The sequence below is a fragment of the Mustelus asterias genome, chromosome 13 (genome assembly GCF_964213995.1).
Source record: "Mustelus asterias chromosome 13, sMusAst1.hap1.1, whole genome shotgun sequence".
Classification (NCBI taxonomy): domain Eukaryota; kingdom Metazoa; phylum Chordata; class Chondrichthyes; order Carcharhiniformes; family Triakidae; genus Mustelus; species Mustelus asterias.
Genome location: NC_135813.1, coordinates 69,059,331 through 69,081,159, shown reverse-complemented (window position 1 = coordinate 69,081,159; position 21,829 = coordinate 69,059,331). Strand labels below are relative to the sequence as shown.

Below are 21,829 nucleotides of genomic sequence, written 5' to 3'. Positions count from 1 at the left end.
AAAGTCATATTAAATGTTTACACTATGCATGCATTTGAAGTAATCCAATAAATTCAACAACTTAGTTACGTTCTTAAATGAGGCACTTTTAGGTTTACTTTTTTGTTAAAAAACTGAAAGAAATCCTGATGATGGGCCGAATTCTGGAAAATCTCCTTTGCATCTTTTCAAGGATCCTCACATCATTCCTAAAGTGTTGATCCTGTTGTGGCCTAATCAAAGCTTTATGCAAGTTCAGCACAACTTCCCTGCTTTTGTATTCATTGCCTTTATTGACGTCCAAGCGGTCATTTGCTTTACTAATTATTTTCTCAATGTGTCCTGCCAACTTCAAAGTTCTCTGCACAGGAAAGATGTATCTGCCCGAGGACCCTTTAGAATTGTACCATTATACAACCTCTCTACCCATTCTGCCAAACAGCATCGCGTCACACTTCTGATTTAAATTCCATCTTCCACATGTCAGCCAATTCTGCCAGCCTACTACTTCTTGCAGTTGATTGGCATCAACCTCACTGTCAATCACATCTCCAAGTTTGGAATTGTTGGCAAATGTTTAAATGTTACTTTGTATTTGAAGATTGGAAAGTTAGGGCAAGAACTTCCACTGTCTTAACCCCACTTCCCTTAGCAACCTGGTATGCAAGTCACTCGGACCAGGTGACTTATCCACTAAGATAGCCAACCTTTTCAGTACCGCCTTCCGATCAAATTTCCACCCCATTACCCCTACCATCTTGGCTTCTACTGATATTTTATCACCATCTTTTTCTTTAATAAACATCAATGGCACTCATTAAGTTTTCTAAATTTGCCATACACCTCTAAGAGTATATCACCCCGTTTGCCCCACTGTCCACTTACTATTTACATGTTGGTAGATGATTTTTGGGTTCGCTTTTATGTTAACTGCTATTCTGTTCTCATTTTCTCTCTTTGCCAGTCATTTTTTCCTCAACTTATTGCATGTGCCCTGGTTATGGCAAGAAGAATTTACCTGACATTTAACATATATACCCTCTATTTCATCATATTCTCTATTTCCCTCATCATCCAAGGACCCCTTGCTTTGGTTCCAGATTACACTGCAAATTTCACCACTCTTTTCCGAGGCTTGAAACTACAATGTAATCAGAACATCTGAGTACAGTAAGAGTACTGCACAAGATAAAAGGTCTATCTCATTAGTAGTAAAAGTTCACTCATTAAAACAATTAAATTACAACGGTTGTTTGGCAAAATAGTCAAATAAAAGCACTGACCAGTGTATCACACCTTAAATTCTAACACAAAAATTCACTTATGCAATCAAGGCATGTCACCCCGATTGTAATTGCCTGTTAAAATGTGTTCAAGAACAATGTAGCATTGGAAAGCATCCTCTCAAATGCAGATATTTGTATAGCCAAATGAGACCCAATAAGGGAAGGAACAGGACCCAAAAGTTGTCATAAAATCCATTTATGGTGGCTTTATGCAAATAACTTTCTTGCTTTTTTTTTGGATTCAACCAGACCATACATCAATTATATACTTTATTATTCGTACAACAACTCATGGAAAAGAATCTTACATTAGTCAACTTTAGTGAAATAAAGCTGGAGACAAACTGAAAAGTAGATATATTTGTTTTTTTTCCTTGAAGAATGCTCAGAAATTAGTTTGGGTCTCTGCTTTGGTCTCCAGTTCCAACTTTATCAAATTCTTTGTTGAACTGCTTATCCTACCATACAACACCTTGAAACTTATGAAACCTGCTTAAGGCTATCTTAAAATATATATATCATCATCTTTCTAACTTATTTTAAAACATGAATGATTCAGGACAGGACAGATGAGAAAAGACAGCTCTATTTGTATTGCATAGTAATCATTTGAATCATCAATGATCCCAACATCATAAACTGAAGTGGATGTCATTAAATGAGGAAGATTAATACAAAAAAATGTATTTTTGGCAATATTTTACCTCACGTAGATGTTCCTGCTCCAGACTGTGTCGTATCATCATCAACTTCCGCTTAAGCTCACGACAGTTTCGATCAAACTGCAATCGTTGGCGGCCAAGGAGTTGGGATTCTTCTTCTGCCTGTGTGTGCTGAAGGTTTTCTTTATGCCTGGATAATCGCTCTTGCTTTTCCTTCTTCGGTGTACTGTGATCTTCATTCATCTCCTGTGGAGAAAATTCAAATATTTGAGTCATTCTCGTGAACCATTTCAGTTACATTGTCACTTTGAAAGACCACTGCTCCTGGACCAAGATTACATGCGATCTTGTCTAAAATTATTTACTTACATCAGTTCCAGTGAATAGTCACAAACCTGAAACGTTAGTATGGTTTCTCCCTCCAAAGATGCCACCAGACCTGCTGAGTGTTTCCAGCAGTTTTTGCTTTTATTTCAGATCTCTAGCATGTGCAGAATTTTGCTCACCATTCCAAAAGGTCATTGGTTTATTGTGAAAACTAATTAATTCGATTGTTATTTGAAATCGGTGCCTACGGGCAACGGGTCTCCAGATCTTCTGCCATCTCCCAAAGAATATACTTCCAAAAAGCCATTTCCATTATAATTAAGTGGTGATTGACACCCTCCATCCCCAAAGACCTTCTCTGTCAGTTCACACTTACCTCTTTAATCTTTTCTTTACAGAGTTTGTACTGGCGCTTCTGATTTTCTAGGAAGGTGGTCAGTTCCTTTTTCTGTTGGGCTGTAATTTGCTGCTGGATTTTCTTTTCATCCTGCGCCGCTACCTTCATCTGTAGGAACAAAATTAATATTTAGCCACAGAGGCCAAAAAGACTTGTTTGTCCAATTCAATGATAAATGTATACTGATACAGAGGAATTGTCCATTGTTTTCCAGTGCATAGAGAAGCAATTTTTGGCTGACATGAAAGCAAACAAATTCAAACTGTCAGATAACTCAACAATTTGGGATCCACTCAGTTAAGTAGTGCTTTGCAATATACAAAGAAAGGAGGCTGCAATTTCTTCAATATACTTACCAGTCTGGTTATATAGTCATGGATTTTAATGATTGTATATTGAGTAGGGCTATTTTAGTTTGTTTAGCAACAGGGTCTTGAATTAAAATTTTTAACGCTTATTTGACCAGGAGAGGGATATCACGATGAAGCATTAGAAATGAGATACAAGGTACACAGAGGACTGGGAGAGCCAAACAACATACAAAGAGAGTAGCTCAGAAATGGGATTGATCTGACAGGAGAAAATGTGAGGAATATCTGTAAATTCCCAGATCATAAATAAGGCGGGTGAGCTGTAGACACAAGGAATTATAATAATAAAGTGACATTTCAGAGGCCTGGCTCAAACAAGGACTAATGTGGACTTAATATTGCTGGCTATAAGGTACTCAGAAAAGATAGTGAAGGAAACAAGGAGGGATGTTGAGAATTCAGAAAGAGGATCTATTGAGTTAAAAGTTGAATACAGAAGACTTTGCATTGGATGTATAAAGTAGGCCAGCAAATAGTTGGAAGGGGAGGAAGCAAATTTAATGGAAAACACCAAAGATGCATAGACTATGGAGTTCATCATAGGGTAGTCAATTATCCCAATATAGACTGGGAAAATAATAGTTTAAGAGTAAAGAGGGCAGAATACCCGAACTGTGTACAAGATAAATTTCTTCAACAGACTGCTTGCAGTCCAATGATGCAGGAAGCAAAGTTGGATCAATTTCTGGGGAAGAAGTGGGAGAATATTTGAGAAACAGAATCACAATTCTAGGTTTAAAGTATGTATGAAAAATGACAAGGGAAAATCAAATGTGGTAATATGCAACTGGAGGAGAACAGATTCCAGTGAGTTGAAAAGGGATCTGAGCCAAGTGATTTTAAGTCCAAAAGTTGGCAGGTAAAACAGTAAACATGCAATGAGGAGCCTCCAAAAGAGAAGGTAGTCTGGGTACATTCCTACATTCCTGGAAAGAGCATACAAAGCTACAGTTCCCTGGAGAAGAAATGATAGTGATCAAAATAAAACACAAAAACATAGAAATAAAGAAAATAGGAACAGGAGGCCATTCGACCCTCCTCCTCCTCATTATGATCGTGGCTGATCATCCAACTCCATAGCTTAATCCCACTTTCCCCCCTTAGCCTTTGATCCCCTTCACCCCATGTGCTATATCTAACTGTTTCTTGAACACATACAATGTTTTGGCCTCAACTACTTCTTGTGGTAGTGAAGTCCACAGACTGACCGCTCTCTAGGTGAAGAAACATCTCATTTCCATCCTAAATGGTTGACCCTGTATCCTCAGGTTGTGACCCCTGGTTCTGGACATCCACACGATCAGGAACATCCTTCTTGCATCTAGCCAGTCCAGTCCTGTTAGAATTTTATAGGCTTCTATGAGATCCCTCCTCATTCTTCTGAAATTCAGCAAATACAATCCTGACGGACTCAGTCTCTCCCCATATGCCGGTCCTGTCATTCTAGGAATCAGTCTAGTAAACCTCCTCTGCACTCCCTCTTCTTCCTTGGATCCAATAGTCGCTCTAATTTCCCTTGTAAGCCATGGTTTGACAATTTTTCCAGTTTTACTTTTGCACTGACAGGAACCAACAATTCTCTGAAGGTTTGCCATTGCCTATCCACTGTCATCCCTTTAAGTAAAGGAAGCTTACGATAAATGTCCAGTTAATCATTCAATGGAGGACTAAGCTGATTATGAAAAATATATAGGAGGACTGAAAAAGCAAGCAAGAGAGCCAAGGAAACTGGATGGTAATAAATTAGTAGGTAAGAAAAGTGAACCCAAATATCTTTTGTAAACATATAAATAATAAAGACAAGTAGAGTGGTTCGAATCACTAAAGAGGAGGATGTTGCTAATGCCACAGAAGAAGAGGTAATAGAGAAATGAGTTAGTAAAAAAATAAATACAGAACAGGCCCTTAAAAAGTCACCAAATCTCAAAGTGGAAAAATTACATGGCACAGATAGGATGCATCTTAGACAGGACAGAGAAGCAAGGATGGAAATTGCAGAGGTGTTCGGGGAGGTAGGGGGGGATTTTTCAATTTTCCTTATAAATCAGGATGGTTCCAGAGGATTGGAGGAGTAAACATGTTGCATCCCATTTCAACGGGAATCAGAACCTGTTGGCCAAATGTTCATAATAGGTAAACTTTGAAACAATAATCAGGATAAAATTGTCACTTCAAAAATATAGGTTAATAAATAAAGGTAGGCAAGAATTTATTAAAATAGAGTTTGACTAATTTGAGCAAGACTTGAAGAGGGTACACAAGGCCAATGTCATTGATACTGTATATATGGACTTTCAAAAAGCATGTGACAAAGTTTCACGTAAGAGACTTGTTTACAAAATATAAGCTCATGGGATTAACTGGACAGTGGCTTTAAGGATACAAAATTGGCGAAGACAAAGCAGAAAGCAGGTAATGTTGAACATTTTTTTCTTGATTGGAGGGAATTGTCCCCAGGAGTCTTGATGGGACCACTGCCATTTTTGATATATATTAATGACCTCAACTTCAGTATAAGGGGCATAATTTCAAAATCTGCAGATGACTTGCAGCTCAGAAATGGAGTAAACAGTGAAGGAGACATTAACAGGTTGCAGGATGACTAGACTGGTAAAATAGGCAGACACATGGCAGATGAAGTTACATGTGGAGATGTGCAAAGTTATGCACTTTGATAGGAAGAATGAGGAGATGTGACAAACTATATATATGTTACAATTTAAAGGGTCTACAGGAACAGAGATACCCTGAGGTATACAAAGACAACTCTTTGGAGGTGGCAAGATGAAAAGTAGAATCCCTGCAGTGCAGGAGGAGGCCATTCGGCCCATCAAATCTGCACCATCCACAATCCCACCCAGGTTCTATCCCCATAACTCCAGGTATTTACCCTACCAATCCCCCTGAAACCAAGGGGTGATTTACCATGGCCCATCAACCTAGCCCACACATCTTTGGGTTGTGGGAGGAAACCGGAGCACCTGGAGGAAACCCATGCAGACACGGGGAGAACATGCAGACTCCACACAGACAGTGACCCGAGGCCAGAATTGAACCCCAGCCCCTGTCACCGTGAAGCAGCAGTGCTAACCACTGCCCAAGTTGAGGAGACGTTCAAGTGATGGATCCTGGTTTTTTTTTTTAAATAGAAGCCAGTTATGCCAAACATTTATAAAACTGATTAAGCTCCAGGTGGAGGATTATTACCAATTTTGGGCACTCCATTTTAAGGATGTTGAGGCCTTTAAAAGAGTACAGAGAAGGTCTATCAGAATGGTACCAGGAATGAGAAACTGTTTCCAGTCGCAGAAGAGTTAGTAAATAGAGGGCACATATTTATAGTTCGTTGGCAAAATATTATTATGTGGCCAAACGGGCCACCTAAAATGGCGATTTATAAAGCACTCTGGGACAATTGGGCAAGAACTAAAACAGCAGTCTGCAGCCTAAAAGACAGAGATAAACAGGCTGCAGCTCAGACGAATACACAGGATATGGGCCAATTCCAGGACAAAAGGGATTTCCTGGTCAAACTGGGTTGTTTACCAGACATAGGGGGGTGCCATAACCCCTTATTTGAAAGGGAGGTGTGTGTCCTACGTGCCCCCAGCACCTACAGACATGGCCGTTGGGGACACACCCAGAGATTGGTGCGGCAGCACCCGAATGGACTGTATCGATCAGGATGATCAAGTCCTGATCAGTTGATTGGCAATGGCCAAAAGGGGCATGAAAACCAACAGGGTATAAAGGGTGCTGCGCAACCAAGAATCTCTCTGTCTCTCTGCCCCCACGAACGAGCTACAACACGGTGACCATCGCCAGCGACGACCAGCACAAAGAGAGCCATCACAACCGAGAAGGAAGGAAGACCAGAGCCAGAGTGTCAGACCAGACCAAAGGACCTGACTACGCAGAGGACTACAGAGACCAGCGCACAGATAAAGGCCAATATCTGCATGGGTACTTGCCAGTCACGCAAGTCAAGTCAAGGTCTAGTATTGGACTTGAACTTCAGTATTTCTGTAAGATAACTTATTGCTGTTGGATGGGTGATTATTGATTGTGGATTTAAATAAATATTGTTGTACTAACAAGAAGTCTACTCGCAATTCTTTGTCCACCGTATAAGGGTTATAGCAGCCTGTGCAGCAGGCACAACAGGTACAACATGAAGTAAAGCTATTTTACATAGTAATACCAGTGGCGCGGGAGATCAGTTGGATGCAGTTGAAAGCCATGTCAACCACAGTGGGTGGGAAACCACAATTAAGGAAGACACATTAGCAGTGCCATTTTGGAAAGTGGCATCATCAGAACAGATGTGACCAAGGCAAAGGAACTGACAGAATGGGATGGAGTCATTACAGGACATGAAGTGTGAAGAGCAGTCGTCGAGGAAGCTGTGGGAGTCGGTGGGTTTGTAATGGATATTAGTGGACAGTCTTTCACCAGAAATGGAGGCAGAGGGGTCAAGGTAGGGAAGGAAAATATCAGAGATGGACCATGTGAAGGTGATAGAGGGGTGGAAATTGGAAGCAAAGTTCTGTTAAAGTAGTACAAAACTTTGGTTAGGCCACATGCTGGAGTACTGTGAGCAGTTCTTGTCACCACACCATAAGGAGGATGTGATTGCACGAGAGAGGGTGCACCAGGATGTTGCCTGGGATGGAGCATTTGAGCCATGAAGAGAGACTGGATAGGCTAGGGTTGCTTTCTTTAGAGCAGAAAAGGCCGAAGGGGGACCTGAATGAGTTGTAAAAGATTATGAGGGACATGGACATGGTGGGTAGGAAGCAGCTATCCTCCTCAGTTGAAGGGTTAATAATGAGGGGACATAATTTTAAGGTGAAGGGCAGAAGGTTTAGAGGGGACCTGAGGAAATATTTCATCCAGAGGGTGATGGGAGTTTGGAATGCATTGCCTGAAAGGGTAGTAGAGGCAGAAAACCTCAACCTTTAAAAAGTACATGGGATGAGCATTTGAAACATCATAACATTTAATGCTATGGGCTAAGAGCTGGAAAGTGGGATTAGTGTCGATCTGATGGGCCAAAGGGCTCTTTTGTACTGTATGTATTGAGTCTATAGCAAGCAATGATAAATTGGGAATATACTGTTTGAAAGGGATGAAAAATTGGATAAATTTATGAAAAGGAAAAATTGGCAAGGCTATGAAACCAATTGGACAGCTTTTACAAAGAGCCAGTAAAGGCACAGTGAGTTGACCTCCTTCTATGCTGCATAATTTTATGATTCTATATTTCATGACAAACTTTTTTTAAAATCAAAACTTCAGGTCAGCTCATAAACCATCTCCTAGATTTTTCTAGTCATTTGGGAGTTCCCATTTTTGGTAACTTGGGGGGACTTGGGAGGGACGTGGGGACATCAGAGGTAGGAGGAGTCAGCAGTGACAGTGTTCAAGCTGGTGTTCACTTGGCAATTAACAGAATTTCTAAAAGGAAATTCATGCTCTCTTGTATGTTGGTTTCCTCAGTGCAAGCCAGTTGCAAACATTACATTCCTTATTTACATAGAAACAAAGAAAATAGCAGGAGGAAGCCATTCAGACCTTCAAGCCTGCTCATCAAACTCAAAAGCCTGATCCCATCTCCACACCCATATCCTTTGATCCCCTTCGCCTCAAGTGCTATATCGAACTGCTTCTTGAAAACATTCAATGTTTTGGCCTCAACTACTTCCTGTGGTAGCGAATTCCATTGGTTGACCACCCTGTGGGTGAAGAAATTCAAAAGTCTACCCTGTAGGGATGGGATTTACGACCATTTAGAAAGATGCGGATTAATCCAGGATAGTCAGCACGGATTCGTGAAGGGCAAGTCGTGCCTCACAAATTTGATAGAATTTTTTGAGGAGGTAACTAAGTGTGTTGATGAAGGTAGGGCAGTTGATGTCATATACATGGATTTTAGTAAGGCGTTTGATAAGGTCCCCCATGGTCGGCTTATGATGAAAGTGAGGAGGTGTGGGATAGAGGGAAAGTTGGCCGATTGGATAGGTAACTGGCTGTCTGATCGAAGACAGAGGGTGGTGGTGGTGGATGGAAAATTTTCGGATTGGAGGCAGGTTGCTAGCGGAGTGCCACAGGGATCAGTGCTTGGTCCTCTGCTCTTTGTGATTTTTATTAATGACTTGGAGGAGGGGGCTGAAGGGTGGATCAGTAAATTTGCTGATGACACCAAGATTGGTGGAGTAGTGGATGAGGTGGAGGGCTGTTGTAGGCTGCAAAGAGACATAGATAGGATGCAAAGCTGGGCTGAAAAATGGCAAATGGAGTTTAACCCTGATAAATGTGAGGTGATTCATTTTGGTAGGACTAATTTAAATGTGGATTACAGGGTCAAAGGTAGGGTTCTGAAGACTGTGGAGGAACAGAGAGATCTTGGGGTTCATATCCACAGATCTCTAAAGGTTGCCACTCAAGTGGATAGAGTTGTGAAGAAGGCCTAGAGTGTGTTAGCTTTTATTAACAGGGGGTTGGAGTTTAAGAGCCGTGGGGTTATGCTGCAACTGTACAGGACCTTGGTGAGACCACATTTGGAATAGTGTGTGCAGTTCTGGTCACCTCACTATAAGAAGGATGTGGAAGCACTGGAAAGAGTGCAGAGGAGATTTACCAGGATGCTGCCTGGTTTGGAGGGTAGGTCTTATGAGGAAAGGTTGAGGGAGCTAGGGCTGTTCTCTCTGGAGCGGAGGAGGCTGAGGGGAGACTTAATAGAGGTTTATAAAATGATGAAGGAGATAGATAGAGTGAACGTTCAAAGACTATTTCCTCGGGTGGATGGAGCTATTACAAGGGGGCATAACTGTAGGGTTCGTGGTGGGAGATACAGGAAGGATATCAGAGGTAGGTTCTTTACGCAGAGAGTGGTTGGAGTGTGGAATGGACTGCCTGCAGTGATAGTGGAGTCAGACACTTTAGGAACATTTAAGCAGTTATTGGATAGGCACATGGAGCACACCAGGATGATAGGGAGTGGGATAGCTTGATCTTGGTTTCAGATAAAGCTCGGCACAACATCGTGGGCCGAAGGGCCTGTTCTGTGCTGTACTTTCTATGTTCTATGTTCTATGTATCCACAAACTGAGACCTCTGGTTCTGGGCACCCCCACCATTGGGATCATCGTTCTTGCAGCTACCATGTCTAGTTCTTTTAGAATTTTATAGGTTTCTATGAGATCCCACCTCATTATTCTGAACTGTAGCGAATGCAATCCTAACCGACTCAACCTTTCTTCATACATCAGTCCTGGCATCCCAGGTAAACCTTCTCCGCACTCCCTCTTGAGCAAGAGCATCCCTCCTCAGATATTCCAAGTGTGGCTTCATCAAGGCCCTGTATAATTGCATCAAGACATCTTTGCTCCTAGCCTCTTGTTATGAAGGCCAACATACCATTTGCCTTTTTTACTGCTTGCTGCACCTGCATGCTTACCTTCAGTGTCTAGTGCACAAGGACATCCAGGTCTTGTTGCACATTTCCCTTTCCTAATTTATGGCCCGAGAGTAATCTGCCTTCTCTTTTTGCTACCAAAGTGGAAAACCTCACATTTATAATTTTTTTTCAATACTCACTACCATTGATCATTGCCCCGAATCTCTTAAAATACCTACAATGTAGGAGGAGAACATTCAGCCCATCGAGTCCATACCAACTCTCCAACAGAGCATCTTCTCCAGGCCCCATACCCACAACCGCATGTATTCGCCCTACTAATTCCCCTAACCTACACATCTTGGGACACTAAAGTTGATAAAGTTATTTATATCAGTCACAAGTAGGCTTACATTAACACTGCAATGAAGTTACTGTGAAATTCCCCAAGTCGCCACACTCTGGTGCCCGTTCGGGTCAATGCACCTAACCAGCACATCTTTCAGACTGTGGGAGGAAACAGGAGCACCCGGAGGAAACCCACACAGACATGGGGAGAATGTGCAAACTCCACACAGACAGTGACCCAAGCCGGGAATTGAACCCGGGTCCCTGGCGCTGTGGGGCAGCAGTGCTAATCACTGTGCCACCATGCTGCCCACAGTGGCAACTTGGCATGGCCAATCAACCTAACCTGCACACCTTTGGAGTATGGGAGGAAACCAGAGTATTTGTGTGAAACTCACGCTGACACGGGGAGTCACCCAGGGCTGGAAGGGAACCCAGGTCCCTGGCACTGTGAAGCAGCAGCGCTAACCACTGTGCCACCCATACAACTATGCAAACTATCAAAAACCTGCCTCAGATGTGAATAAAGGATATCTTGTGTTGTCCTTACCCAACAGCATGCAGCTGACCTCCGGCTGGAACAGTGCATGCATATGAAATCATTCACTACAAGAAAAATCAGAAATTCTTGCCCATATAAGCAGCTTCCCAATTTCCATAGCATTCAAATAAAAAGAAAATTGCACCATTTAAAACTATTTCTACAAGGGTTCAACTTAACAAAACATGTCCATGCAAAAAAGTAATGTTTGACTGGGCTGTAGGCGGCTGAATCAGGTCTGAAAAACAGGTACCACACCAGCCAACTTCTCGACCACTACTTCATTTTTGAACAGGTATTGGGCAAAACAAATGCAATTATGTTTTTCCAGCCGATTTTCTCTATATGCATCATGTATCATTTGTCTTTACTCTTACTTCATCTTCCTGATGATTGGAATTTGTAAACAGTGTACTGACTGAGAGCCTAACACTTGCTTCTTCAGCATGTTTGACTGACTGCATAACGAGTTACATATCAATGAAAACCCTACCATACCCAAACTTAACCACTAGCCAGAAAGTAAACTGGGTTTAACCATCTGCTTGCTAAAACTCAATGGTTTGAAGTCGGAGTCAAATATGGTCTCCAATGCTACCAAATACAGTAGACAGGCCAGCCTCTACCCTCTGCAAACTAAAAATACAAATCAAATGGATGCATAAGAACTGTCTCAACATTTCTCCCCTTTAAAAATCTTATGAGCCTGAGGGAAAAGGCTAGAATTTAGACTTGGACTTCCCCAATTGGAAGTCCAATACTAGGAATTCATCACAAATTTCAAATGGCAGGTAACTAACTTCTTCGAGAGGAAATGGAACTGTGCATGTAAATTCATTCCATAATGCAGAAAACAAAAACAATGCTGAAAGTTTGAAGTAGCCATTACCCACGTTCCCTCCACTCTATTGCAGAATCCAAAAATGCACTATATGCATGGGAACTAGTCAGCCCTTCAAGTTACCATGCACATGGCAACTCCAAAAATTTAAAGGAGCCACACACACAAGCAAAACACCCACATTCTCCCAAAAACAAAAATTGGAAGGTATGTTGGTCATGACCCTTCAAAATATTTTTTTTCCTATAGTCATTAAGCATTTAAAAGTTAGGCATCAACAGGACAATTTCCTGCTACAGCTCATTTGATTTTTCCACTTTTGATTGGTGTTACATTATAAACTTTAATTCCCGAATCGCAAAATAAGTTCTGCATCGCTACAGCTTTAAATGCTACAAGTTGACAAGGTTATGGATAATGACGCATGGTCAAGCTCACTTAGAAAAAACAAATGCCCACTATATAATTTTACAGCATACTTCCTTTTGGTCAGTCTTGATGGGGTCAACTACACCCACTGATGTGCAGTTAAGTGCAAGGATAAGTCCATGCCATATTCAACTAAGTCTCTCAACATAGGTCCACACAACATACAAGGCTCTAATCACTTTCCACCCCTCCTCAGTTTTAGATCTCTGATGCGGTCTTATAAGTTTTCCACTCAAGCCCGGCCATAACATACCTCTTTTTCCATAGAAATCTGATGTTTCTTCGCTAATTTCTCCAGTTCAATAGATGCATTGTTACATTGGGTCTCTACTTCTTTCTCCAACTTTAGACGGTGTTCATCCATTTCGGCCTTCAATTTATTCTCTAAAGCCATCAGCTGCTTCTGGTGCTGTCTTCGCATCCGTTTGTAACCCGACATCTGTTCACGTAACTCGTTTTCCTGTTCATGCTCATGGATCTGTCTTGTAACCTAGTGTCAAACATAAAAAGATAATGGGATGACCAATTACATTTATTAAAAAATAGAGGGAGTATTTGAAAAAAATGAAACATTTTTAGTTAGAATCTTATCAAATTATATAACCTTTCTTGGGAGGCATTCACACAGGTTTAGGCAAAACTACCGATGGCTATTTCTGTATATCACACACTGATTAATATCTATATCACTGGGACAGGATGCCCTCGATGTGCTTGACTTATACATGGATGGACACCATTCTAGCAGGTCATTCATACCATTTAGCACAGATAAAGGGATCAAAGCCACGCATGCATTTCAAACAATTCTCTATTTTTGCAGTCCTTCAGAGAATTTGGTTTATTGACTGACAATCTGAGGGGCAGATACAAATTAAGTTCAAGGGGCGCAATTTTTGTTGCCTCTTTTATAGACACCTTAATGAAAAAGAGTTCTGCATTGTGAACTAATATTTGCCTACCTGTGCTCAATTTGCCAGTCTGAAGATAGCAGAAATTGGGCTAAATCATTTTGACCAAAGTAGCGATAGACTCTCTCTGGGATTCACATTAAAGGTCAGCATAGAAGAATCACTCCTTTTCCTTCTCAATCTCAAACAACAAAGCTTTTGAAATTAATATAAATTGGACTGTTTGTATTGAACACTTCATTTACTGGTTCGACATCAAATCTGACAATCGGTCTATAGTTTCCACATACAAGACAAGATCACAGATCAGATGCATGTAAAAACCAATAAGCTTGAGTGTAGTAGCAAATGATTTCCACTAAACTCCAGCACCATGCTACATTTAATCAGATAAAGGGCAAATAAATGCATACTCTAGCTTCGTAGGATATGCCAAGCCTGCTTACAGGAGTGGGCATTATGCTGATCCAATGACATATTGAGCATAAAAATGCCAAAGAACAAAGAACAGTACAGCGCAGAAACAGGCCCTTCAGCTCTCCAAGTCTGCGCCGATCACGTTTATCTATCTAGACCAACCACTTATACCTCTCTATTCCCCATTTGTTCATATGCCTATCAAGTCTTAAATGTGGCTAATGTAACTGCCTCAACCACCTCACTTGGTGGTGCATTCCTGGCCTCCATCACCCTCTGTGTAAAAAACTTTTCCCGCACATCTCCCCAGAACCTTTCCCCTCATCTTGAACTTGTGCCCCTTGTAATTGTCATTGCTGCCCTGAGAAAAAGCTTCCAACTGTGCATCCTATCTAAACCTCTATAAACTTCTATCAGGTCGCCCCTCAGCCTCTGTCTTTCCAGTGAGAACAATCCCAAAACCAAGGTTTATTAGATTCCTCTTCAAGTTCATGGACATATCCTGTAATCTGTTGCCAAACAGTAAATTACTGGAAAGTAGTCACTAACTTTAAATGAAGATCAGCAAACCTTTTAAACCATGTTGCATACATTATTGGAGATCACATTCCAAATTGTGAGATATCTAATCAAGTTTAAAAAGATGTTATGGCTCACAACAAACTGGAATTCCATGCACACTTTCTCAACACAGGTTCTAGCCAAAATACTATAAAGGATTACCATGACATTGAGTCCCAGTCCTGCAGTGCCCATAGTCCCATGACATAAACACAGCTCTCTCACATTACCTTCCAACTTGCTAACTTTAAGTCATTAGATTTTAACATTGGACTGCCACTGAGATTTTTATATCTACAAAAACTGGGCAACATGCATATACATTGGACAGGGGGAGTAAAACAGCAACCAGGGCTGTCTTGGTTTAGTGGTAGCTGTCTCACCTGATTCAGCCCCCTGGACAAATTGATTGATGGACTAGAAGTGCAGGAGTTAGTTTCAAAATAGGGGTAAACAAAATTAGATTCGAATACATGTATGATTCCTCTCATACAACTCGGGATCAAATGACTGCCACAAGCATTGAGGTTTTCTGACGTCACCACATTTCAATGTCAACAACATTGGGGTGGCAACCATGACATGGTTTCCCCTAGAATAGCTAAAATCAATCAGCTCAACTCTGCTATGTGGAAGATAGCAATTACAAAGAATTTTACTGGTCCAACTTATTTAATTTCAAGTTAAATATATTAGACCACAGGGTGGCGCCAATGCCCAGTTTTATTACAATAATGTATCCAGCTTTATATATCTACATACATGTCTATTCGAAATACAACATATGGCAGTCGTATGCTTCTTGCATACTAATCTGACATCAAAATAATTGTAAGTTCTTGGTGGGGGCGGGGGGTGCGGGTTTAAACCATTGTCCAGAAGCTGAACTGGGCCAGCCATATAAACACTTTGGCTACAAGAGTAGCTCTCTGAAAGCTTGTGGCTTGTGCTACCAAATAAACCTGTTGGACTTTAACCTGGTGTTGTGAGACTTCTTACTGTGCTACAAGAGCAGGTCAGAGACCAGGATCACCTCCTGATACCCTAAAGTCTGTCCATAATCTACAAGGTACAGGACAAGAGCATGATACATTTCATTTGAATGAATGCATGCAGCTTCAATAAAACTCAAGCAGCTTGATATCATCCGGGACAAATCAGCCCTCTTGATTGGCACCCCATTCACAAACATTCATTCCCTCAACTACCAAGCAGTGGCAGCAGTACCATTTACAACATGCATTGCAACAACTCACCAAGGCTCCTTTAACACCTTCAAAATCCGCAACCTCTACCATCTAGAAGGACAAGGGCAGCAGAAACATGGGGACACGATGAGGAGAGACTAAACAGTTTGGGCTCATACTTGCTGGAGTTTAGAAGGATGAGGGGATGTGATCAAGGTATATAAAATATGAAAAGGGATTGATAAAGTAAACGGAGACCAAATGTTTCCCCTGTGGGGCAATCTAGAACAAGAGGTCACAGGTATAGGTGGAGAGGCAGTAGATTTAAAAATCAGATGGCGAGGAACTACTTCTTGCAGAGGGTGGTGAGTCTGTGGAACTCGCTGCCCCAGAGCATAATGGAGTCTGAACCATTAAATGGCTTCAAGGAGGAGATAGATACATTTCTGATTTTTTAAAATGGGTTAAAGGGATATGGGGAACAGGTGGGGAGGTGGATTTGGGACCAGGAAGAGATCAGCCATGATCTGATTGAATTGCGGAGCAGGCTCAAAAGGGCTAAATTGCCTACTCCTGCTCCAAATTCCTACTTTCCTATCACCTGCAAGTTCTCCTCCAAGCCAATCACCATCCTAATTTGGAACTATACTGTGGTTCCTTCACAATCTTGAAACTCCCTTCCTAACAGCACTGTGGGTGTACTTACACCACTTTGGAATGCATAGGTTCAAGCACCACCACCTTTTCATGGGCAATTAGGGATGGACAAAAAATGATGGCCTTGCCAGCGACACCTACATCAGTTGAAAGCATTAAAATGTTGGCTCATGTCTCTACTTTCCTTTTTGAGCAACAGATGGGACAAGAGTTCAGAAAATTAGTAGGAAAAAATACACTTTCAAAGTGCAGTTAAAGGGCAGGATTTTATGGGAGTAAAATAACACACTGCAAGCAGCAACAAAGATAAGCAGGGCCTGATTCCAGCAGCTCTTGCTGTCCTGGTAATATTAGAACTCAGTGGTGGGTGCTGTTGGGACTGCAAACAGGCCTACAAGAAAGGCCTCAATGGATCTCAGACTCAAGCAAATCAGGGCTATTGGACGGAGAGGGTACCTTATGGTGAAATGCAGGGAAGGGCCATGTGGGTTTTGCAGGGCAGACAGGCAGGGAGGGGTAACTATCAATCTTTGGATAGAGGTGGGGGTGGGGTGGGGGGGTGGATTGACTCCGATGTGCAAAGGACATCCCCTTCCTGAAGTGGTATCCCCTTCCTTCCTGCTCTTCAAAGAAATATTGCTTGAAAAACAAAAGAATAGGCAGCCCACTCCTGCCTGCTTGTCGCCGCCAACTGTGTCATGAACAGCATAATATTGGGGTCAACTGGCTTGTCAACGAATTTAATTAATTTACATAGGGTGGGGAGGCTGCCGATTTGGGTGCCCACCCACCCCTTCTTATTAGGGTGGACGAAAAGGTGATGGACTAGCCACCCCTCATATTTTACGTCCCTACTTCCAACCAGCCAAAATACGCCTGCCGTAAAATCCACTCAAATATTATATAAGTAATGTTACTTCGTTTAAAAATAGGCATACAATTTTCACTACGGTACTTATTCTACCAAAAAATGCTGCATGCAAATTGTATACTTCCATATTCCTGATGGAAACATGCAAGCCCAGTTTGTAAGGATAAGACAAAATAAGCAGGAAACAACAATTAAAATTTTCTTAGAAGTTGAGAGGAGATAGTGATTTTAACAGTCTGAATTTTAAGAAATATTCTCATTATAAACATATTGAGCAAATGTGAATTTTAAAATTTGTAGCAGCATTATTATGCCCGACCCCTGATCAGAGTAATGGAGTTCAAATTATTTTGGATGGACAATCAAATTGAATTTCCCTCTGCATATTTATTTTAACTAGTTCTTCACTAGACAGTGAACAACAATGAAAAGTGAATATGAAAAACTGAAAGTAGTGGTCTGGCCCTATTTTTCAGAAATAACTATTGTTGATCCTCCAGAAAGAACTCTTCAGTTGTAGGCAGTAAAGTAAAACAAAACTTACTCCAATTTATGAATAAAAGGAAAAGGTTCAATAAAGAAACTTCATTTCTCCAACACTTGAGGCCTCACCCTGGGCCATTCCAAGCTTCCCAAAATTCCCAACAGATTCTTATTTATGCCAAGTCAGCTGACCACCACATCATTTTATCATTGGTTACATAGTTTACTGGGTCAGCTGACCCTTACAGTATGTTACCATTGGCCACATTACAACAGATCCAGTGTTATCACTGGTTACATTCTAACAAGTATCAGCAGATTGACCAAGAACAGTAGTAATGACAGTCCTGGAGAACACAACAGCCAGACTGTTCTCTTTATCTTACCCATCCTAAATCTCCAAGTAAATTTTCTATAAAATTTCTATTCTGGAGTAGTTCTGATCTGCGATTTTGGAACAATGCAAACTGTGAGATTTAATATATTTTGAGAGAGTGTAATATAGTGGGAAGGTACAAGCAGTGAATTAAGAGGAAGTTAAAGTGAAACAAAAATATAGACTATTATCTAAAATCAGAGAAAAACCTTAATGTATTTTCATTATTTTTCTCTAATCTGTATCCTATATGGAAGTATACTGTACAATGCAATATTTGAAACATCAGTTAGAAAAAATGGGTCAATAGTTGTGACAGAGCTAATTATGTCCTCATGCACACAGCTAGCCAATATGGTTAGGGCTGCTAGGCACAAGAGTTTCACATTTTGTGTCTGAAAAAAAAATGTATTAACTATATAATTACTGAAGCCAACCCAACCAGTGGAAAAGCAAATATAAAAGAGACAAGTTGACACGGCTAGAATGATGGGCGCACCTAACTACTTAAAGTCAACAATATACAAATACAAGAATATCCGGAAGAGGAGGTGAAACAGCATAATTGTATTGAAAAAATAAACTGTTTTAGAATAGGTAGATAAAATAGGTGAAGGTAAAATTTCCTAGCATTAAAAAGAGATTTTTCTCAACACCATCAGGGTTGTAGAAGCACATTGGGGCAGAGGACCTCAATGCAAAATTAGAACATTATCTGCTCATATTATTTCATTCATTGATTTTGAGAGGCCAAAAATCATGAGCAGTCTAATAAGGGTTTCTGCTGTACTGAACTATGACATTGAGCACTGAAAAGAAAATCCAGCTATCCCAAAGTGCATCTCTCACAAGAAAATTAGATTTTTAACCGAGTGGCAAAATATTTTCAGTCGTTCGTAAATCTACTGTGAAGACTTTGATGTTACAGGGACTGAGGTGACTCAAGTACTCAGTTTACACATTTCACAAGCCCCTGCTAGAAACATTAACACAATTAAACTGAAATCGACCACTCTGTACAAACCATTTCCTTAATGCAACAGCATATCCAATATCACAATCATGTTAAATGCTTCCAACAGTAGTGACTAATAGAAGATGCAATATGTGCACCTGAAACAAGTGAAGTTTTACAACTTTCACCTGAAAAATAGTTAAAACTAAGATCAGAATGTGAAACCAGATGTACCGTGGTAGGTACAACACTAGCATTAAAACAATTCACTGATTGGGCTATACCCTGTCACTTATACCTACAACCTCAAATTGCTATTTAAAACATATGGATTTTTTTCATTCATAACATGTTTTCTCCAGACTGGTGGACTGATAGTCCAACAGCAGCTAACTGTGGGGGCTCTGAAGAAAGAGGAGCCTGCTTTAATTTATTTTAAAAATCACAATAGAACTCAAATCAATTTGAGGGTCAGAGTTGACTCAAAACTGAAATCCTCTGTTTAAAAGTACTTGAAATAAAATATTGTGTGTCTATATTTAGTTCATCAAGATATTATTTTACTGTAATTCTGTGCACATAAAGCACTGATTCTTAAAGCTCACAAGTAGGACCTGGAATAAAACATTCTGCAAGTTAGCATTACAGGGCCTATCTCCAACATAGAATGGTAACCTGGACATATATATAAAACATGCACATACATTAAAATGCTGTAGGCTCTCTTTCAGGCTCACGTTTGTTTCATTAGAGACAGCCATCTCACTGCTTCAACAGATTACCCATTAGAGATTACATTAAGTCTCTGCAACCATAAATCCCCTAAACATTTAGTATATCTTAAATGCTAAGGCTCTGCTACATTTGTTTAAGCATTTCAAAACCTTTCAATAAAGGCAAAAACCCCTTAGCCTTTTATGATATGAATAAAATCTGCCTTACAATTAGTGAATGAAGAAATAAATTATGCTTTGACTCAAAAAAATGTGGTTAACTGGCGTAAACGGTCACTGAAGGGGAAAAAAAAAATCCTTTTTTTCATTACTTACCAGAGATGCTGTTCTGATTGTAGCAAAATGCTCCCGGTTCTTAAGGAGAGAGGCCTGACTATGGAGAGATGGTGTAGGCCGCAGATCAGGCCTGATGTCTTTCTGGCCTGCTTCATCCCTTATGAATACATGATCCTGCTGAAATGGGATAAAACAATACAATGTCAAACTGTGTTCTTTCCCTGCTGGATATCTTTGTATTACCTCTGCTTCTTTTGCAAGCACTGTATGAAATGCACAGTTAGCTGTACCAGTCACTGCAGCTGAACAGTGAGATGAATAACCAACACATTGCAGGAGAGGAGTCAGCTGATCAGTAGTGGGATGCTTCTTGAATCTCTGGCAGACCTTCAGCAGCAAAAATATTTTACAACACTTTGAAGCTTTATTTGATTATTTGAGGAAAAGGTGCATGAATTGATATTAATATTTTGACATCTAAATCCCCATAAAAACTGGCAACATAAGGAAAGTATAACAATGTGCTTTTGTTATCTGCTTCAGCATACACACAAATTCTGTGATCACAAAGTTATGATAAAATGAGTATACCAGTGGTTTCAGTGTAATTATTTTTAAAGTACTGGTTTTAAATTTTATATTCCCTGTTGGCAAGTACCTTTGAGTCCTTATTAATAAGAATTATTATAATACTGATGCACCTTGTCACCATTAATACTTAATTCAACTGATTGGATTTATAAGAAAAATAAAAACTAGAAATACGTTCAGTGAGCATCAGTAATGAAAATAAGTTCTTTCAGTAGCAAATATTTTTGAAATACAAACTTTCTGGTAAAAAGGAAATACTTTCCAAAACTGACAATAGGAACTTGATACACAAAAAAAAAATGCTGCACTCTTAATTATACTGAATTTTAAGAAACCCAAGATAGTAAATATCTCAATCAGGCTGAAATCTTCATGCAGTATTAAATGCCATTTATGACAGTGTATTTTAACTCCAAAACTTTTTAAACAATTCAAGTTTTCACAATTGTACAAAATTAAAATACTCAGTACACTTGCCACTGGATTTGCATCAAAAATTAATATCAACTGCACTACACTTCTGATGTTTCACAGAATTGTTATGGCGCATAAGGAGGCCATTCGGCCCATCCTGTCTGCACCAATTCACTAAACAAGCATCATGACTTAGTACCATTCCCTTGTCTTTTCTCCACACCCCTGCACATTGTTTCTATTTAAATAATCATCTAATGCCCTCTTGAATGCCTCGATAAACCTATCTCTACCACAATTTTAGGCAGAGTAATCCAGACCCAAAACACTTGGCTGCGTGACTTTTTTTCTCACATCATTCTTGCTTCTTTCGCAAATCCCTTTAAATCTATGCCCTGTTTCTTGATCCTTTAATGAGCGGAAGTCAGCAACTTTGCTGGCGTTGGATGAATACTCTCACATTCATAGGCAAATCTAGATGGACTTAAAGCAGCATTTCGCAAGTCATGTACTGCAACTCTTGATTTACTTTTGCTAACATACTTTAAGGTATATCATAATCCCCAAAATTACAATAATTATGAGTAAAATAAAGGCAAACTTAAAAACTGAAGAACTTGCTGCACAATCCACTGTTGATCCAATCTTTGACTTGTATTTTGGGTACATGAAAATGGCAGCAACCATACAATCATGTCAATATTTTCACAACTAGTTTAGAATAGCTTCACATAATTGAATTAAGAGAAATAAATTGCACTATTCCAACTATTGGAAAGTTTTGAGAAGGAGAAAATTATATATTTCATACTTTAA

At 40.2% G+C, this 21,829-nt stretch overlaps 1 protein-coding gene across 6 annotated transcripts in view; it reads right to left on the bottom strand.

Annotated features, from left to right (window-relative positions):
- The window catches only part of taok3a (TAO kinase 3a), a 143,981-nt gene that overhangs the window by 15,358 nt on the left and 106,794 nt on the right, over positions 1 to 21,829 (bottom strand). For 5 of the 6 annotated variants that reach the window (XM_078226985.1, XM_078226989.1, XM_078226986.1 and 2 more), the window contains 4 exons: positions 20,048 to 20,185; positions 12,834 to 13,070; positions 2,631 to 2,759; positions 1,970 to 2,173 (listed from right to left, as the gene is read on the bottom strand). In XM_078226985.1, the coding sequence (XP_078083111.1) occupies positions 1,970 to 2,173; positions 2,631 to 2,759; positions 12,834 to 13,070; positions 20,048 to 20,185 (708 nt within the window). The remainder of the gene's footprint in view (positions 1 to 1,969; positions 2,174 to 2,630; positions 2,760 to 12,833; positions 13,071 to 20,047; positions 20,186 to 21,829) is intronic. The other variant, XM_078226988.1, reaches the window with a different exon arrangement.